The sequence below is a fragment of the Haliaeetus leucocephalus genome, unplaced genomic scaffold (genome assembly GCF_000737465.1).
Source record: "Haliaeetus leucocephalus isolate CR32 unplaced genomic scaffold, Haliaeetus_leucocephalus-4.0 Scaffold848, whole genome shotgun sequence".
Taxonomy (NCBI): Eukaryota; Metazoa; Chordata; class Aves; order Accipitriformes; family Accipitridae; genus Haliaeetus; species Haliaeetus leucocephalus.
In genome coordinates, this window is record NW_010973284.1 from 11128189 (window position 1) to 11147159 (window position 18971).

Here is an 18971-nt window from a genome sequence, read left to right on the forward strand (position 1 = left end):
CCTAAATCCAAAACACAGCACTATACCAGGTACTAGGAAGAAGATTAACTTTTTTCCAGCTGAAGCCAGGACAGTATTTAACTTGTCCTATCCAGCCTAAAAGTTTTCAGTCCTGAAACAGGCAGATTAAATGTGCAAATGTAAAATTCAGTCCTGGCCATAAGGCCAGTAAAAAGTCTGGTGTGGGAATTAGATGTTAAATGAGCACTCAGTGGAGGAGGAACTGATCTGTCACGCCATATCAAGGTGTGCTTGAGACTACATTATCAAATTAGCTTCCTTATTCTCTGCGTTGGAATGGGTGTTACACGTGGAGGGAAGGAGCCCAATAAACACAGTAGAGGCAGAAAAACTCAAGTCTGACCTAGCTTCCTCTGCAGTCATTAGAAAGTCTCACTTCACTTTACTTGCACAGAAGAGACAAGGGTATATTGTGGTAACAGCATTCCCGTTTTAATCAATGAAAATTTTATGACCTTCTGTAAACCTAGAATATTGGGTCTGGCTGAGACGGAGTTAATTCTCCCCATAGCAGCCCTCACAGTGCTGTGCTCTGTATTGGTAGCTAGAAAGGTGTTGGTAACACAGCAGTGTTTTGGCTACTGCTGAGCAGTGCTTGCACAGCATCAAGGCTCTCTCTCCAACATTCCCCCCCACCAGTAGGCTGTGGGTGGGCAAGATCTTGGGAGGGAACATAGCCAGGACAGCTGACCCAAACTGACCAAACAGATATTCCATACCATATGACGTCAGCTTAGCAATAAAAGCTAAGTAAATGGGGGGGGGGACGACTTTTGTTATTTACATTTGTCTTCTGGAGCAACCGCTATGAGTACTGAAGCCCTGCTTCCCAGGAAGTGGCCAGACATCGCCTGGTGAAGGGAAGTAGAGAATACAATCTTTTGTTTTCCTTTGCTTTCACGTGTGAACTTTGCTTTTGCTTTATTAAACTGTCCTTATCTCAACCCATGAGCCTTTTCTTATATTTTCTCTCCCCTGTCCAGTTGAGGAGGGGAGTGATAGAGCAGCTTGGGTGGGCACCGGGCATCCAGCCAGGGTCAAACCACCACAATTGTGTATTGATGCATTCATAAATAACTATTACGATATTTGGAAATGGAACATTTTTCCATTCCCCTGACCTCTGAACAAGAACAGTGACCCGATGAAGCTGCCAAAGATCAGGACTCTGTCTGAAATTTCCCTTTGACCAAGATTACCTGTTAGTGTTTCTGCTCAGCAGTGGAAGTGTGAGGCATGCACAAAGGGTGGAGACTTTGGGTGCAGATGAAACATCTGTGAACCTGACAGGAATAAATAATAGTGATCCTTCCAGCCACCCAGCAGAGATGAAGAACTGTGATGTAACTCATGGGGATGTATTTACAAGGGAAGATAAACTGACTGAAGAATGAAGGGCAAAGAATTAGTGTCCTCTGCTTACTTTTCTGCTAAAGCATTAAGTTTCTAAATTGTGTTCTGGAAGGTAAAGTAGTTGTAACAATAAGTTAGAAATTTTCCAATTAGTTTTTAAAAATCATGTTTTGGGGATATAGTTTAATATTCCATAATTTCTTTCATAGTTGTTTACAGAACACCCACCTGCTGCTAAGGACAGCAAACAGGTGCTTTTTAACAAAGACCTCATACTGGAAATGCAAGGATTGCAAGCACTACTCACAAAGACAACAGTTGCAAGCTGCCTGATTCTGTGGGAATCAGATGTTTCAGATGAATGAAATGAAACAAAATGCATTATGGTAGCTGTAGTAAGCAGGTAGATACTTTTGGTTTTAAATTTATTTCTCAGTGATTTCCAAGGCAGATGGACGGAAAAGTGCATCTGAAATTTCAGTAGGCACCTACTTGTGTCTTAATGTGGCTACATGTAAATACCTTTGAATATATGACCCTCTGTCAATGAAGAAGAAAGGGAGAAAAAAAACCTGATTGTTTTTAATATCTGACTCATCTTTTAAAGCTTTTTTCAAGTGACAGTATGTAGGAGGGTAATAAGTAATAGAGAAGAGCAATGCATTGGTAGTCAAGCAAGACAAAACTGATCCTACCTAGGTAACGTAAGACACCTAGTAGGTGTCTTAAATGCAGGTTCCCTTTTCAAAGTCATCTGAGGAAAAGGGGCATGAATATAATAAGGTAGGCAGTCCAGAGCAGAGGATTTTCAAGGATGTCCAAACACCTTCACTATTTCAGATCACATGCTATGGAAGCTGAGACTACAAAGTTCAACCAAAATGCATTTTTCTTTTTTTTTTTTTCTTTTTCTTTCTTCTTTTTTCACAGTGTTGTTCTACCGTTTCTTTCTAAAATCAGTTGAAGTCACATGCTGGGTAAGCAGTAGTTATTAGATTCTTACCACAAACATTTTTCATAACCATTATGAGACAACAAGTGACCATCCACCCTCTCAAGATCTTCCACTCCTGAGCCTTCTCATGCTGATCCTTTGTTAGAAGTGTCTCTGGGGAGGGGCAAATGTGTACTTTTCCCTTTAGGGAAGGGATAATAAATGGTAATAGTGATAGCAGGTATGTAATTTATTTCCATCTTTTGAAAGGTTGTCAGAGAATCATTAACCCTGGTAGGTAAGTAGGTGGGGAACAAAGGAACAAGTGTTTCTATGTCACTCCCATTGGTGGCTTGTGACGCATTAGATGAGACACCAGTCTAGAAAGATACATCAGAAACACTAGCAGGGGATTATAGATAAAACACAGCGGTAAATTCATGCCAAATGCAAATAGGTATCGGGGCAGCATGTTTCCACTGGATCTCCAGACAGCTTGATCCATTGCTCTGAGAACCAGGTACTGCACTGCCTCAGAGAGGTTTTTAACACTCTTTTTAATGACAAAGAAATAAATGTTAGTGACAACACAGCTGAACTTGACTGACCTTCAGTAAGAAGCTTCTAACTAGTGAGTTTATTCCAGAGTCTCAGTCTGTCTTTCTGAAAACAGTGGTCCTCACCCATCCATTCTACAGACAGTTGGTTTTTTCTCAGTGGCAGTATGCATTTAGGGTTCTAAATCCCCAAACCTACAACAAATGGAGATTTGATGACAGAAAATTTAATTGGCTGAATTTAATGCCAAAAGGAGCAATATTGTACTATGGAGATGATTAGTAATTTTTCATATGAGCTCATTAAATTTCTCTGTATTTGAAGTTACCTAAAGCCATAGTAGCATTTCAAAACTGGAAGCATCATGGAAAACTGTATCTGGATCTTGCTTTTATGAGAAGCCAGTAGCCTTGAATAACCTTGAAAACAGTCCTAATTTATAAGCTTTATTATAAACTGAGAAAGAGAAATACAAAGTTTTCTTTCCTGGAGCTGCAGAGTGTCACTGAATTTCTGTAGTACTAGCTGTGAATTATTGTCACATTAAGTTAGTTTTGTGCCACAACTTTAGGTTGGTTTTATGAATTGGACGTTTGTTATTTAGCAGGCCAGAATGGGAAGCACTGGGGCTGTCATTAGTCATGCTCATCCATATTTTACTGTGAGTGTTAGGAAGTCAGCGTTCCAGCTAGTCATAAAGGGCGGCAATTTCTTCATCACAACTGCCTAGATCTAGACATGAGTGTCAGTCCCAGTTCTAGAAGAGGTCACCGGAAGGCCAATGGCAATCAGCTGTGCTGATTAGATTAGATCAGTTAGCCTGTGCAGATGTATTTATGGAATAAAAAGATAATAAAAATACATATTAAGGCAAGAGAGCTTTGAAATGGCTGTGGCCTTCACCCTTTGTGAAGTGTATTTCCTGTGGGATAGCCATATGAAAATAGGTGTCTCGGCAGTTGAGGCAGACGAAACAAGCTGCTTTATAGCAGCTGAGATTGGAATTGCTAGTTTTATTGCAAGTGGAGAAGGTAGGTATCTGGTCCAGAATGGTTCACTGTTCCCCTTTTCTCTTTGCTACGAGAAAGTAACCCCCTCCTAACCCCTTTGTTTCTGTGGCATAGAAAGCTTCTGAAAGACATGCAGGCCTTGTTTGAGAACTGACCTTTCTAAGGCACCACCTGCTGCTTCACAAACTCTTCCAGCATGTCCGTACTTCAGCATTACATAAAGCAGCAATGTCAGCAAACACCGACATGATAGAGAGCAAGGGAAGCAAGAGAACCGTGCTTCTGAAAGCTTGCGAGGGGAGAGGAGAGGGTAGTTCAACTCAGACTGTAAGATACCCTTGCAGTGAGTCCAAGGGGACTGGACCCAGTCAGGCATGGCTCCTTAAAGGTTGGCCAGGCCGGTCATTTCCAGTGCTGGCACTGCTGTGTGTGGAGGTAGACTGGCTGGATGTGCCAGCACTTCCGACAGGATTCAACAAGGGACCAAACTTCTCAGCATCTGCGGATGCCACCAAGAGCGAAACCAAGCTACGGAGCGTGCATGCAATCCCTGCTGGATCTCTGCGAAGAGCAGCTGCTGACACCCACGCAGGACTTAGCACTGAGCGACTTAAACGTACATTGAGTGCAGTCAGATTGTACAGGAGCTGGCTGCAAGTCAACACCGCATCTGAGAAGAATTTCATGGCCTATTTCAAAAATACATGTTTTGGAGTTTCAAACTCCTTTTATTCTCCTGCAGAACAAAGAGGTGGCAGAAAGTATGATGGTCAGGAATGTCCCCTTCAAACATTACAATTGTCTGGCATCCTCGTCAGCAACTTGGAGATGAAAATGCAGCAATAGCTCAGAAAAACAGGCTTTAGCAAAGCTGTCATGGGTCCATTTAAATGTGTGCAAACTCCATGGCACACATGCATGAGACTGAGCATGGAGAAGCAGAGACGAAGCTCACTTCTGAGTAGAGAATCAAGGCTTTCACCAGGCATTTGAGAGGAGCTGAATAATCAGCATATGCAATCTGCGTGGTGTACACAGCTAGCACGAAAGCTTCTTCTGTCACTACTGTGAAGGGAAAAGACAGCTCCCCTTCTTTGAGTAACGACCTGCATGACACTCACTGCATGGGATGGACATGAAACTCATCGCTCAGAAAAGCTCAGTGCTACATTACATTTCCAAGGGAACACACAGAAGTGTTACTGGCTACAAACATCGTTCCTCTTTGCTTAAATGCAGCTCTCTCTTCCTCAGCATAGGAGAATAAATTGGTCTTGTTTTTATTGAAGTCCAGTCATGAAAAATAACTGGAACAGCCTGGACAATCTCTGGCCAAAACAACCTTCGGGGTGTTAAAGAAAAAAATTTCTTCAATGAAAGTGAGTTCTTGTACAACAAAACCAGTGCCGCTATAAAACACGCGTTGCCCAAAGGTCATCATAAAACCAGAACCAATTCAACAAGCTTGCAAATACAAATGCACAGAAACACACAACCTTGCGAAGTTACTGCTATTTGAAAGCTTTTAGGTCAGTCACAGCATTACATACTCTGACACTTCAGATGACAAGAAACAAATTAACAAGTCAGTACTATTCATCTCATTAACGGTATGATATCGAAGTTACTCTTTTGGAGGGTATTAAGTGTTAAAATAGTTTCTAAAAATCTTTGGAAACTGTTCTGTATATCAAAGGTGTAATTTTACTTTAAAACATAAGTACTTAGGAGAAAGAGCTTAAGCTCCTTCATTTGATTAATGTACTTTGCTCCAGATGATGGAGCCTACAGAACCTTCTCACATAAATCTGTGGAAACACAGTGAATAGTTTGGTTTATGGAATCTCCTCCTCTACATCAGAATGCTTATAACATGAAACAGAACAACTTTTATTTTATATTGGACCGTATTTTTGTGCCAATGTTTAGATTCTGAGATCATTTTTTGTAACTTAATCAAAACTAATGGTTTTTGTCTGCTTCACAGGTTGATGCAGAAGGAACACAGGAGGATGTTTTTCTGGAAATCTGCAAGACAATTGACTCTTTTCTGAAAAAGGAAGAGGCAGCATTTTCATTTTCAACAGAAACGCAGTAACAGTGTATACAGAGCCTCACCTCACGTGCACTTGACAGTTGTGATTAAAATGCTGTTCAAAGCAATACTGCTTTCCTGAGAGGTATCTGGACTTTGTGCATGTGGTATGTTATTTTAGATGAAATCTTTGTTCTGACAATACACTCAATAGAAAGTCGTCTGTATGCTAACTCTACACTAAGAACTGTATATTGTTTTATTGGTTGTTTGCTCTTCATGGGTTAAAAGCAGCATGGTGAAAAGCAGCTCTGGTTTGTATTTCATGATCTCATACATTTATTTGACTGGAAATCAGACAGTGCCTGGCCAGCAGTGAGCTCTTCAACCATCATTCACCATTTAGCATATTAAGATTACTGCATACAAGTTTCCTATTGGTTATTATTTTCTTCTAATTAACAGTATTAATTTTTGTGATGTCACTTAGCTTGTTCTTGGGCTTTAGTGACTAAAATCTGTTCTCAGTTACACGCAGCTGCAAGACAGCTGGAATTAGTCAGGCCAAAAGTTTAAATAAACTTTTCACACATCCCCAGAACAGTATTACAACAAGAAGAAAAATTAATTGAAGGTGAAGATACAGTTGAATATTGTGGAAGTCTGTCAATCCATTATCATGGAGCAGACACCACTGAGACAGCCTTGTCTTCTGCTGGGAATTGTAGGACCTTATACATGATGACTTCCCAGTTTTGTGAGCTGAAGTGAAAAAAATGATTGTATTGTATAGTTAAACGTGCTACCCAGCAATTATCCATATTAACAGAAGTTTTACTATATTAAAGTCTACATATAATGTTCGACTATGAGCCAGAACGTATGAAGATGTCTTTAAATCATACTTGGGAAGTATTTCAAATGTAAAATTCAGGTCATCATCTGGTGTCTTGTACTGGCATTACCAAAACTTTGGCGGGGGGCGGGGGGGAAGGAAAATGTCAGGGATTATTTGATTCATATTGCTTGCATCTTTAGTAAGCCATTTATCCATAATAGCTGCAAAAAAGTCTGTAAAAAACATATTGTATTTCTGTTAGGTTAACCAAAATATTGTGGAGTTTCTTTGGTATTCTGATAGCTAAATAAAAGCTTGTTTGACATGCCTGTAAAGTAATTGCATCCTCTTACTGGAACTACTGGATGAATTCACAGCTGAAGTGGGTTGCATGATTGCTCTTACTGTCAAGTTGTACTTTATGCGGCAAATTTGTATTTTTAAAGTTACCCTTCTTGTAATCAAGACATAACACAAATAAAACATGTACAAAAATGAGGAGTAATGATTTCTGTTACAGTATATGTGGGTTTAATCCTTTTTAAAGCACAGTACATGACTTGAAAATATAGCTCAAATCAGCATGCTTACAGAATATGTCCTTTTTCCCTTCAGGGCAGATTCTTCTGTTCTCTTTTTCTTCCTTGGCATTTGCCCCGTAAATGCTAATTCAATTATTTTTAAGGGACTGTTTTAGGTATGTTCTTATCCTTCATATCCTGGATGTTCCTTCTCTCCTGGGTCCTTTTATAGCCTACATTTTACCTCTGATGCTCTAGGAAGCGCTTCTCCAGCTCCAGACAAGTGCCATTAAGTGACCAGTAACGTCTGCAGTACAACAGCTTTAAGCAAGAGATTTTCAGAATGCATCAGCTTGAAAAGGCAGGTTTTTCTAAACCGAGCCTTGAAGCACTAGCCGCTGTCTGGTGTAGTATTTTTCCAAAAAAAAGTAAAATATTCTGGAGTTACCATGAAGTTGCAAATCATCTGGGTAGGTTTTCTGGAGTATTTTTTATTACTTCTAATTACAATATAAGTTAAAAAGTGTGGAATATCATACTTGTGCGGGATGGGAACAAAGGCAACAATCATCTGCTCTTTTTTTTTTCTTTAAATCAAATTACAAAAATTATTTAACATACAGTTTCAGTTTAATTTTTCTTTCTGCTTCTTCTGGTCTTTCTATGGAACAAAACAAAAAAATTCCCATGCTTGATTGGGTGTATGTGCATTAGATATCTATTTGCATACGTTCATAATGTATGCAAGAGAAATAGCTGTATATGCATGCATATGGAAATATAAATATTTATACATATTCAATAAAAAGAGGACTTAGCCAAGACACTTCTTTCTTGGGTGATTCAGACTTGAAATTATCCTTCTGTTTCCAATCTCATTCAAATCACAGAATAGAATCATAGAATCATTTAGGTTGGGAAAGACCTTCAAGATCGAGTCCAACCATCAACCATGCCCACTAAACCATGTCCTGAAGTGCCTTGTCTATGCACTTTTTGAATACCTCCAGGGATGGTGACTCAACCACTTCCTTGGGCAGCCTATTCCAACGTCTGACAACCCTCTCAGTAAAGAAATTTTTCCTAACATCCAACCTAAATCTCCCTTGCCGCACCTTGAGGCCATTTCCTCTCGTCCTATCAAAATATACCATGGCTTTTTGTTCTTCCCAAGCTATCCTAAATTGATGACTGAATATTTTCACTAATGTACTTTCGTTATTTTCTTCAAATAATTTTTTTCAGGATATCAACAGAAAACAAATATGACCACAGATTTTCTCCCTGATAATAGATAGACCTTCACCAACTCTAGCTTCCTATAAACAGCATGAATGATGTGGAAAGCATATTTTTATGGTATTAGAGAGCCTTTCAGAGCAGCATCTTTTCCAATTAAAAACTAAAATACATAATGTGAATTTGTTTTGTATTTTTTTAAGGTTCATTGAATTTATTTAAGTACACTAGATACGTGAGATATGTTTACATATGATACTTGCTCAGTGTTTTAGTAACTGTACTGTATTACCTTCCAAATAGATTAAATGCTTAAAATTTTTTCCTTCTGAAGCAAAAAATAACTACACCTAAAGTTATTGCAAAACTAATACTGATCAGTTTATACCTTAGTTATTAGGTGCAGCCAGCCAATTACCCTTCTTATTGCCATCTTTTTAAGTCAAATTAGTTTCTTTTCTCGCTAATTACTCTGAGTATTCAAGTATCAAAGCAACTGGAAGTCTATTACAGTTATAAAATAATCAAGTGTTTCTGAATCACAAGCTGTACATTTCAATAGAAAATATATTAACTAAAATATGTCACAATAATTACAAAGCTTCTCAGACAATGGTATACAGTGTACCAAGGCTACTAAAATCTGAATTTTCTGCGATCTGAAAAAGAACAGTCTGTAAGATATGAGAAAACTAAAATGCTAATCCTGCAAAAGGCAAAGCAGATTTTAGTAGGTGCAGAGCACCATCAGTTCCCATTGAAACAAACAGCAGAGGAAGGCGCTGGGCATCTTGCAGGTCTGCATAGTGAGTATTTGTATGACGTATTAAAATGTCCTTTTAATGTTTTCCATCTTGATTAAAAAGCCAGAACTACACAGAAAGGAAGTCACAGCAAGCATTCTATATATAAACAGACTGTATCCACATAGTTTATTTCTCACAGTTCTCCTGACAATTGAACATTATTTAAGAACATACTGTATACACAGATAAGAAGAAACATACAAAATGTTTTAAATGATGCACAACAAAATCCAGCAGTATAAAAGAATGCATGTGAACCCTTGCTCACTGCTCAGGCTAAATTTAATCACTGTTTAAATAGTAATAAAAATACAATCTTTCATGGATCTTGTGCAGACTACAAAAGAGGAAAAATTATTACCATATATATGATTTATATTAGGCAGTTTTCTTTGATGAGTTGCACTAACAACTCCAAATACAGAGGCAGAAGGCTGTGTATTTTATTTTAAAGGAGTTAATGTTGAGTATTAGAGACTTTACACAGTTACTACCACTGGCACTTTTCACCATATTTTGTACACATCACATGATCATCTTATATAACATTACATTTAAAAAATATATCTGAGTGACAATTTTATAACATTCACACACCATGAGCTGGTTAAGGAAGCAATGCCACAGTTGCTCCCTGTAGTGCTTCACTGTTGGTAAATAGAGTTCATTGTGGTTTTAAAAAAAAAAAAATAAAAATTAAAAAAATTAAAAAAATTGAATTCAATGTGATTAAGCAGCTCAGATTTAATAAAGGCCTGTAACCAACCATTGCTGAGACAGTGAGTATTTTTTAGAGTACATCCTAGAAGCAAACACTGTCATTGGTTAAAACCTTGCCTAAAGAAGTCAGTTACTGTGCTGAAAACTATTTCACAACAAAACTGCAAGCTACTAAACTGTTTTTATATAAATACTTCATCTCCTCTGGATCTCATTATAACCAAGTTCTTCAAAGCCTTTGGAATTTACTCTACCTTTAATGTGTGCTCTCATTTCTGGCTCACCCTTTTGTATGTTTTTCTTTTGTGTTTAGATTCACCACCTAAAAATGACTAATGTGGTGAAAGAAAAGTCTCCCAGTGAAACCTTCTGCACACTAGGAATGTTCAGCTGCTGTTCAGTGATCTAGAACCATGACAGCTCAAAGCTGTAGTTTGACAAGTACACCCAGGAAGCTGTCATGCTGTGAGCGACATTTCAGGGAAAGCAGAGTCTTTCCAAAATGTGCACAGAATTAACAATGGTGCCATTGTTATTTTTCAAAGAGGATAGTAAGCCCAAGATGGTAGATCTGCTTCCCATGTCATCTATTTGCTGGAAAGTAGTTTGGGTCAAGATAATTGTAACTGGTGCCCTGGGACATGCAGTAGTCTCTGTCTAAAAATGTCTCTGCTCTGTAAATAGGTTCTAACTGATGATCTTCCTTATGAATCTCTGTTTCATGCAGACTGCAAGGGAAAGAAAAAGATAACAGTTTAAAAGTCAAATATTTTCTTTAACTTTCAGAAACAGCAATCATATTAATAGATTCATACCAAATTTGATAATAATTTATTAATAAAGTACAATTACCCCCACTATTTAACAGTGCCAAACCTATCTGTCCACTGTATTGAGAAAAAAAATTTTATACATCCAGAACACACTTACAAAATATATCTCCCACAAATACATGCTAAAGTATCTTCCACTTTACCCAACACAGGGTATGTGTCCTATGCTGAAGCAAAGATTTCCAACATACACAGCAATTAAGCCAAATAGAGAGATTCAAGCAAATTACAAGTAACAAGTAGAAGTGTATGCTGCTTACCAGTCAGAACAAGAATCACAGAAATCCAAGGACATTTCTTGAGGGCAGTCTTGGCAGTGCCACCGAACACCCTGGATAGGTTCAATTCCGCAGTTATCACACTGAGAAGCAGATGGAAGAGCATTGATAAAACAGCAACTGTAACCACTTATGTTAACAGTATACAGCAATACACCACATAAAAATATAGGTATTTAGGTCGATTACTGCTAGCCCACACAGCTGAATTATTCTCACCACAGACCATAAGGGATAAAGAAGTCCTCATACTCTAGGAGAGGCCCTCCAGAGCCCTGAGGATTGATCAATCTTTCTCTCATGTTGCTTCCCACTCCCCAAATGCTCCATGTTGACATTGTCCTCCTGCTCAACAAAATCAAACCTAGTACTGTCTGCAGTCACTGCTTATCCTCACATGGCTCTAAGAACTGCTGTGACACAATACATGAATGTGATGTTTCTACAGCTCAAGTTCAACCATATGAAATGCCTAAATATAGATCCACTTCCCATGGCAGAAGAAAGCAGTAAGGCTAGACCAGTAGAGCTTGTTGGGAGGCTGTTGATGAGCTGCAGATCAGGACACAACAGGTCAGATTGATGCATTTTCAAACTCAGGAAATATAATAACACATTATAGGTGGGCTGGAACTAAAAGCAAGGTGGCTGGGAAGAAAGTGGGACAACACGTTCAGGGAAGGGAACATGTCTAAAACTAAAGCTCAGCAAGACGACAAGAACCAATCCCCTGAGAAGAATCAGGGACAACAGAACAGCCGCTAAGCGCAAGAAGAGCGTGGCACAAAGAGGATAAACCAAAGTACAAATCAAACACCAAGACTGGATGAAAATTCACAATGGTAGAGGGGCAGAAATGCAAAAATATTTGATAAAAAAAGGAAACCTGAGAATTGGACTTGTGAAGGCAAGTAGAACTTTTCAAAAATCTAAACTCTGAAGAGTGCTGCAGAGACAGGATTGAAAAGGAAAAAGAAATGTGGGAAACAAGCCTGTTCTCCCATAGCTTATCTTCCTTCAGAACCTGAAGTTCTCTCACAGCATCTGTGAAACTCATTTACACAGCAGCTCATTCCTGGCCACAACTAATCCACTCAAGGTTACAAACACCTTATGAACAGATTTGTCACAGCTGTATCCCTTCCTTCCACAGATGGATTTCAGAGTTTGAGGGTTGATACTGAGGAGGGACTAAGCATACTCAGACCTGTTCTGTGAAAATATCCAGTTCAGAATACTGCTAAATACTTTAAAAAAAAAAAAAAAAAAATTGGTTCCAGTTATCTCAATTTGAAAAGCAAGATAGTGGAAACCCTTGACCTTAATTTCTGTGCACCAGCTTCCCTCTCCCCTGTGAAACAGAAATAATACCATGCCTTTCATTTCCTAAGAAAAAAAAAGAAAGTATTTGCAAAGTGCTCTGATATTATAGCAACGTAAGCCATAAAAATCCCACAAGGGATTCAATAATTCAATATTCAAAGTTGAGTTTGAATAATGTGTAGTAAATGAGTCTGAAGGCCATGCAGAACCAGAAGTGTTCTGAATGGTTGCTTATTTAGGTGAGCTCCATCCAGCCCATGCACTGAGCTAGGCAGCACTCCTGAGGGAAAATAGTACATAATCATGTAATTTCATAGCTTACTATAATGCATAATAAAATCAAATTCAGATTGCAAAGAAACTTTCAAACTTTGAATGCTTGGCACTGCATAATGCCAATTTGCTTTTCAGAGTAATTTTATGTAGAAAAAGCAACTAGTTTGTTACCTAGGAGTCTGGTCTGCCTGATCAAAGTTTTGATTTTTTGGAGACGTAAACGCTAACTGACAAAACAAAAAACCCAACCCAAACCAACACACCACCAAAAAAACCCCAAAACAAAACAAAAAACCAAACACACCATGCTAACTTTAAAAAAAAATAGCAAAAATAAAAAGTGCTTTGGTGGTCTGACAACATGATTAAGTCCGTCAATGTCAACTGAGGCTGTCTTAATTTTCCAGTCATTTTGAACTGAACTTTAAACTGAGTAACTTTGTATTCTTATATAAATGGGTATTATAAAATAAATCTAGCTGCATAACACTAAACAAGGTGAAGAAACTGTTCCAACATAGCAACCAGTTACACAGAAAATCCCTTGCAAACCAGAAAATACAATTTAGAGAATGCCCTTTCTTTCATGTCGCCTATTAATGGTTGATACTGGGGCAACACATTAGTTTAACTTAATGTTTGTTTTCTGAATTTCACATAACCATTGTTTCACGTCCTTGCTTTAACTTCTGCAAGTTATTACTTGATAGGATTGGGAAGTTGCTACAAACAAAAAAAATTATTAATCTATTACTGTTCTCATTCAAAATCTTTGTCCCTTCTTTGGCCTCAGGTGGAAGCAAAATGACTCCAGATTCATAATCAGAGAATTACCATCAATGAATCATCGTCAAAACAGAACGTAGTGTCAAATGGAATTCTATAATAATTTAACAAGGCTCTAGAGCTGTATTTTCATAACACTAATGAGGAAAAGATAGTATGCTTATTAATTTTCATACATTATCAGTATTCAGTGAAACCTGAGCTATCGGGAAGAGTGAACTGCATGGGTTGTTTTTATTAAAGAAGATGAGGGAAAGCAGACACAGTGAACAAGAACAGTGAATGAGGAACCAAACTTGTTATAGCAAACAAAGCCTTTTTAGGAAATCCAAACCATGTTATCTTTGAAAACTTCTACAATCCACTGGGTAACAGAAGAACATCTCTTAAACTCACCTTGAATCCCACATGCTGCACAAATCCACTTTCTGCATGCATCTGCTGGAGTTTCTGTTTCTTCAATTTTTTAAACTCTAACAGTTCTTTGTATTCAGGTAACTCTCGATATGTTATTGGAATACTCTCTTCATCCTGTTCATGGTTTAAAATAAAAATGAGAAACATTCTTTACTTCAGGAATATAATAACTAGTAAGACATATATTCCATAAATCACTATGTATGATTAATAATCTTTGAGAAAATGCTGGCAATATATTCTAACTAAGAAACACACTGGGAAATTATTTTTAAAAACATAGCACAAAACAGCGCATACAGCTAACTTACATTTTATTTTGTATTATTTGCATTAAAACAAAAAACACATTATCCTACAAAAAACGTTCTTCTGGTGAAGAGCTTAGCTGTAGTATAAAGGAGAGAGCAGTGCCTAACTTTAATTCCTAGTTTTTTTCTCATCTTAGATGCCTAACTGCAATTTGCATATAATCCACTTGTCCGTACATTGCGGGCAAAATGGCAGCTGCAGTAGAAGACTTAGCTTTTGTTTAAGACAAAGCTAGTTTATTTTAGTTTTAAATACTTGGCAACAGATATTATACTTAAGAACTGAAATTTCAGGACAGTTTTGTCAAGTTAATTGATCTTTCTCTTTATTATTCTGTGGAATGGTATAGAATAATACTATTCTAAGGGTAGTTACAATCATTGTCCTGACGTACTTCCAAAGCTGTGAAGATATTAAAAGCAAATGACACCCAAAAACTTTTTACATTTTTAAGAATTTTTGCACAAACTCAGATTTTTAAAAGACCCATAAATCAAGACAGTACCAAGCTTCCATTATACGTATTCTTTATTTGAAGACAGTCAATCTTAACAGTATTAACTTCTCACCTTTAGCTGTAAGAATAAAAAGTGATGAGAAGCATCATTCCATGACTGAAAGAGTAGAAGTTTCAGAGTTATCCAACTCCTTCATCCCTTTACTTCATGCTGTCTCTTAATAGTTTAAGAAAATAGATTTCTATTTTTCCTGAATCATGAAAGTAATCTCCCTACAGGTTGATGCATACAACTTTGCCAGAGATTTACAACAAATAGTTCTCTCCCTTTAAAGAAACACACCATTTGTGTTTTTTCTCATTTAATTTTCTTCAACAAAGGTTGAGGACGTCTATGTTACAAGAGGACAGAAGCTCTCATTCTAATTCGGATGCCCGTTTCAAGATGGCTATTTAATTGTAGCAGCTGTACTTGGTATATATCAGCTGTTTTCAAAGATGACAAGTCTTTATTGATGCAGAGCAGTTTTCAGATCCTATACTGGTAAGAATGTTCAGTTATGAAAACCAACTACAAGATAGTAATCAAAATGCTTCTAATGTAGCCTACACATATAATTTAAAAATTTTTTTTTGAATCTGTGAAGATTAAAGAATCTGTATTATTTAGTAAGTTTATTAAAGGAAGTGAAAGAGGTTTGCTCCTTAGTGTTAAATTTCCAAAGGCCTTATCAATTATTTAATAGCAATTATGTGCCTATATAAAGGACTAGACTGAAAATGTTCAGAAAAATCAAGATTAAATTACATGATTAAATTGTGTGGTGATAAGCTACATTTAATATAAAACAGGGGTTCACCTTCCACGCAAATCTCAAAAGTTTTTCTGAGAAAAACTGCCTGGCACTAAATAACTGTATACTGAACAAATTATGCTATGATAGCTCCCTGGGTAGACACCTCATTCTGGAATAGTAAGTAGTTGTATTCTAGAATAATTAAACTACTCACAAGGTGAAGTAGCCATAGCTGAAATGTAAATTCACTCTGTTGGGAATAGAGGGTGTTCACTTGGGAATAACTCATTTATACTAAAACAATTTTTAAGGAATGGTTATGCCAGTGAAGTTGACTGGTAATATCCAGGCAAAATCTTCTGTCTTTACAAGGGAACAGCACCTGGTACTTCCATTGTAAAGAAGTCAAAGAAAACCTTTCCTATAATTTTCTTGCTAAGCTGCATCTCTTCTCCACCATGCTGATGCAAACTATTTTTGTCCAAGACAATGACTGTCACTAAGAGACTTGACTTTTAACATTAGAACAGAACCCTGCACATTCATTTTGATTATAGTTCATGATCTCTTTTTTCTTCCAAATTGCTTCTATTTTGCACTGATAATGGGGATCTTTTTGGTAACTGAGCTCACCTGTGTCTTTCTACATTACTGCAAGCCAGAAATATATCCACCTGGAAATGCTGCACTAGTGAAGAAAGAAAAGATTAAGCCAAATTAAAAAAAAGGGGTGAGGGGGAGCACAAGTCCACCATTATCACTGCAAAAATGTAAAACAGCAACTCCTATCCAAATTAAAATAAATCCCAGCTGATTTATGGTGCCCATATTTATTAGAGTTAGGACACCACAGCAAAACCAAAATGTTTTAGGAAAACATTCAGAACGGTTATAAAATATGTATTTAAAAACAATACAGAACAAAAGAATGTTTGCTCAAAACCAGTTCCTTTGAGATAAGTAATAGTAATCTGCATCTCTTCCAATATGCATTTTTCTTTCCAGGCCTTTTAAGGTTCTTATTGGAATATGCAAAGTTATCAGGAATGTCTGTAGATGAACCAAAAGACCATCAGCGAGAGAATACAGAACATGAGTGAAGATGGGATTTAAGACTGAGTAACACATGAGCAAATTTCATAATTTAAGGAAGATTATGCAGTGCATGTAAAAAAGTCGATAAAGAAAATAAATGGACTTATACTGGGTGACCTTAATACTTCTGTTATGCAACAAGCTCTTCACACACAAAAGGCCACAAAGCCCACCCCCCCACAAAAAAAAAAAAAAAAAAAAAGATTAACAAGTCAGGTTCTTCAGTCTAAGCACAGTAAAGCCACAGTGAGTCAAACCAGCCGTGAAACTTGTCTAGCATCCTAGAGGTAGGATATAGTCCCTCTGATTCTATATGGAAGTGGGAAAGACATATGTCTAAATTCTTGTAGTGTTATTGCATGTGATAAATTAGGAAAGTGGAACACTACCTGATGTAATAATACATTGGGGTAGGATATCTACTAGAATTTGCCTCTAAAAACACATAAATTTGCTTGTTGATTGACAACTGGGTTTGTTCACACTTTGAAGCAGATTTTAAAAGAAATCAATAATTAATTCAGCCAGTGGAGGAAGACAAAAAGCAATGATGCCAATAGCATTCAAATTTTACCAGAGCTCTATGTAACTTTTCTAACATCTTCAACCAGAATCATAACTACATAGTTTATATGATTTTCAAACTCATCTCATGTCAGATCACTTTTTGAAACCATGCAACTAAAACTTTTTAGAGCTGTTCCAAGACAAAACTGTTTATTAATTCTTTTACATACTTCCTTTTTTATTTGATCTAAATTTTGTGCAACTGGAGACCTTTATATTTATAATATAAATATATTCGTAATACAAAAGGGCTCATGAATCTTGCCACAATGTAATACTTACTTGATGATGTTTATTTTATGGCAAAGATGCTTAATCCTCATATTATTCATTAAAGAAGGTTAAAATGGCAGAAAGCAAGACATTCTCTGATTGATTTAAATGACATACCGATACTTCCTCTTCTGCTGCAGTATCCATATGGCTGTGAAAACTGGATCTGTCATCATCTTCATCCATATAAACTGGAGGTTCATGAGATGTCATGAAAGTTGAAGGTTTGAAAAGATGTTTATTTAAAGGATGCTGCCGTCTACTTGATGACTACAGTGAAAAAATGATATATTTTTAAAAACATTCCTTGGCTATTATTTAAGTAATCCTCATTGATAAAACCTTGCCAGAAATTTGCCCTTTTGCACTAAACAGTCTATCATCTCTCCAATTATTTTTACTTAAACCTCTACATCAGAGCCTCATACAGCTAGAGTTTTTCTCCCCCATAACAAGTGAAATCAGATGAACAGTGCAACACTTCTTTGGTAAGAACACAGTAAGGATGAGCCCTCACCATAAAAACCCTACCATCTAAATAGATGAGGCTGGTAACAATAGAAAAACAGAAAATAAAGCTGTTACAATTTTGAAGACTGAGAACCAAGGTGCAAAGATATTAAACGAAGAGTCATGAACGGTGGGAGTGTGAGACTAAACAAAGAAGTAGTTTTGCAAAGGTCCAAGATTCAAGAGACCAGTCCATACTTGACACTTATCATCAACTTCTTAGATTTTCTAAGGCACAAATTAGTGCAAGTCTAGGCTAATTGTCCAGATTTCTTTCCTAGCCCAGGGAGAGAAAAGGCAATTCATTCCACCATAAAAGAGGTTTCTAAGAGTTAGAAAGAATTGGCCTCTGAAGGTTCTTTTTCATTGTCACTGACTGGAAAAGGAACCTAAAAAATGTTAGATGAGATAAATTACTCCATTAGTATATATCTAAAACCATTCAACTTTAATGCTGTCTGAAGCTATAGAATGCATGGCAGTTTTATAATAGATTACTTAAAGGCACTCAGCCCCTACTACTTATTCCCCATGGAAGAATATTAAATATCAAAGAAGAAAAATTTAGGGTGAATGAAACTGACTCAACTTTTTACTTAGCTACTTTGCAGACCAGCATTTTGACACCTTAAATGTCAAATCTTACACTCCTCAATTTAAAGAAAACAGTGTGAATCAAAAACCATAAGTATGAAAAGCGGGGGTTTTTTAATAATCATAAAAGGGAGAATTGTCTTACACTGTGTCTAGCTTCCGTCATACAGATAAAGCATAGAGGGATCCAACCTCTAAAGAGAGATCTAGCATTATTTTACCGTTGTGCACAGTTTAAAAAGTACAGGCAAAGATCACACACATTATCTTAGATGAAATGTAGCTATGCAGACAAAAGTATAACAAGGAATTGAGATTAGCTCCGTTCACTCTTAAGGGAAGATATGAAGTCTGTAGTTAACAATTGGAAGCTGGTATCTCAGATCTGCAGAAGAACTACAGTGCACAAAATAAAAAT

The 18971-nt window shown here is 37.0% G+C and overlaps 2 protein-coding genes across 3 annotated transcripts in view; one reads left to right on the forward strand and one right to left on the reverse strand.

Annotated features, from left to right (window-relative positions):
• The window catches only part of AK5 (adenylate kinase 5), a 95846-nt gene extending 89753 nt beyond the window's left edge, over positions 1-6093 (forward strand). The window contains exon 13 of the mRNA XM_010582532.1: positions 5864-6093. Within this exon, the coding sequence (XP_010580834.1) occupies positions 5864-5974 (111 nt within the window). The 3' untranslated portion in view covers positions 5975-6093. The remainder of the gene's footprint in view (positions 1-5863) is intronic.
• Positions 6094-8932: 2839 nt separating this feature from the next.
• Positions 8933-18971, reverse strand: part of ZZZ3 (zinc finger, ZZ-type containing 3) — a 61999-nt gene continuing 51960 nt past the window's right edge. For both annotated transcript variants that reach the window (XM_010582534.1, XM_010582533.1), the window contains exons 10-13: positions 17567-17719; positions 13928-14062; positions 11129-11229; positions 8933-10763 (exon numbers count right to left, since the gene is read on the reverse strand). In XM_010582534.1, the coding sequence (XP_010580836.1) occupies positions 10619-10763; positions 11129-11229; positions 13928-14062; positions 17567-17719 (534 nt within the window). In that variant the 3' untranslated portion in view covers positions 8933-10618. The remainder of the gene's footprint in view (positions 10764-11128; positions 11230-13927; positions 14063-17566; positions 17720-18971) is intronic.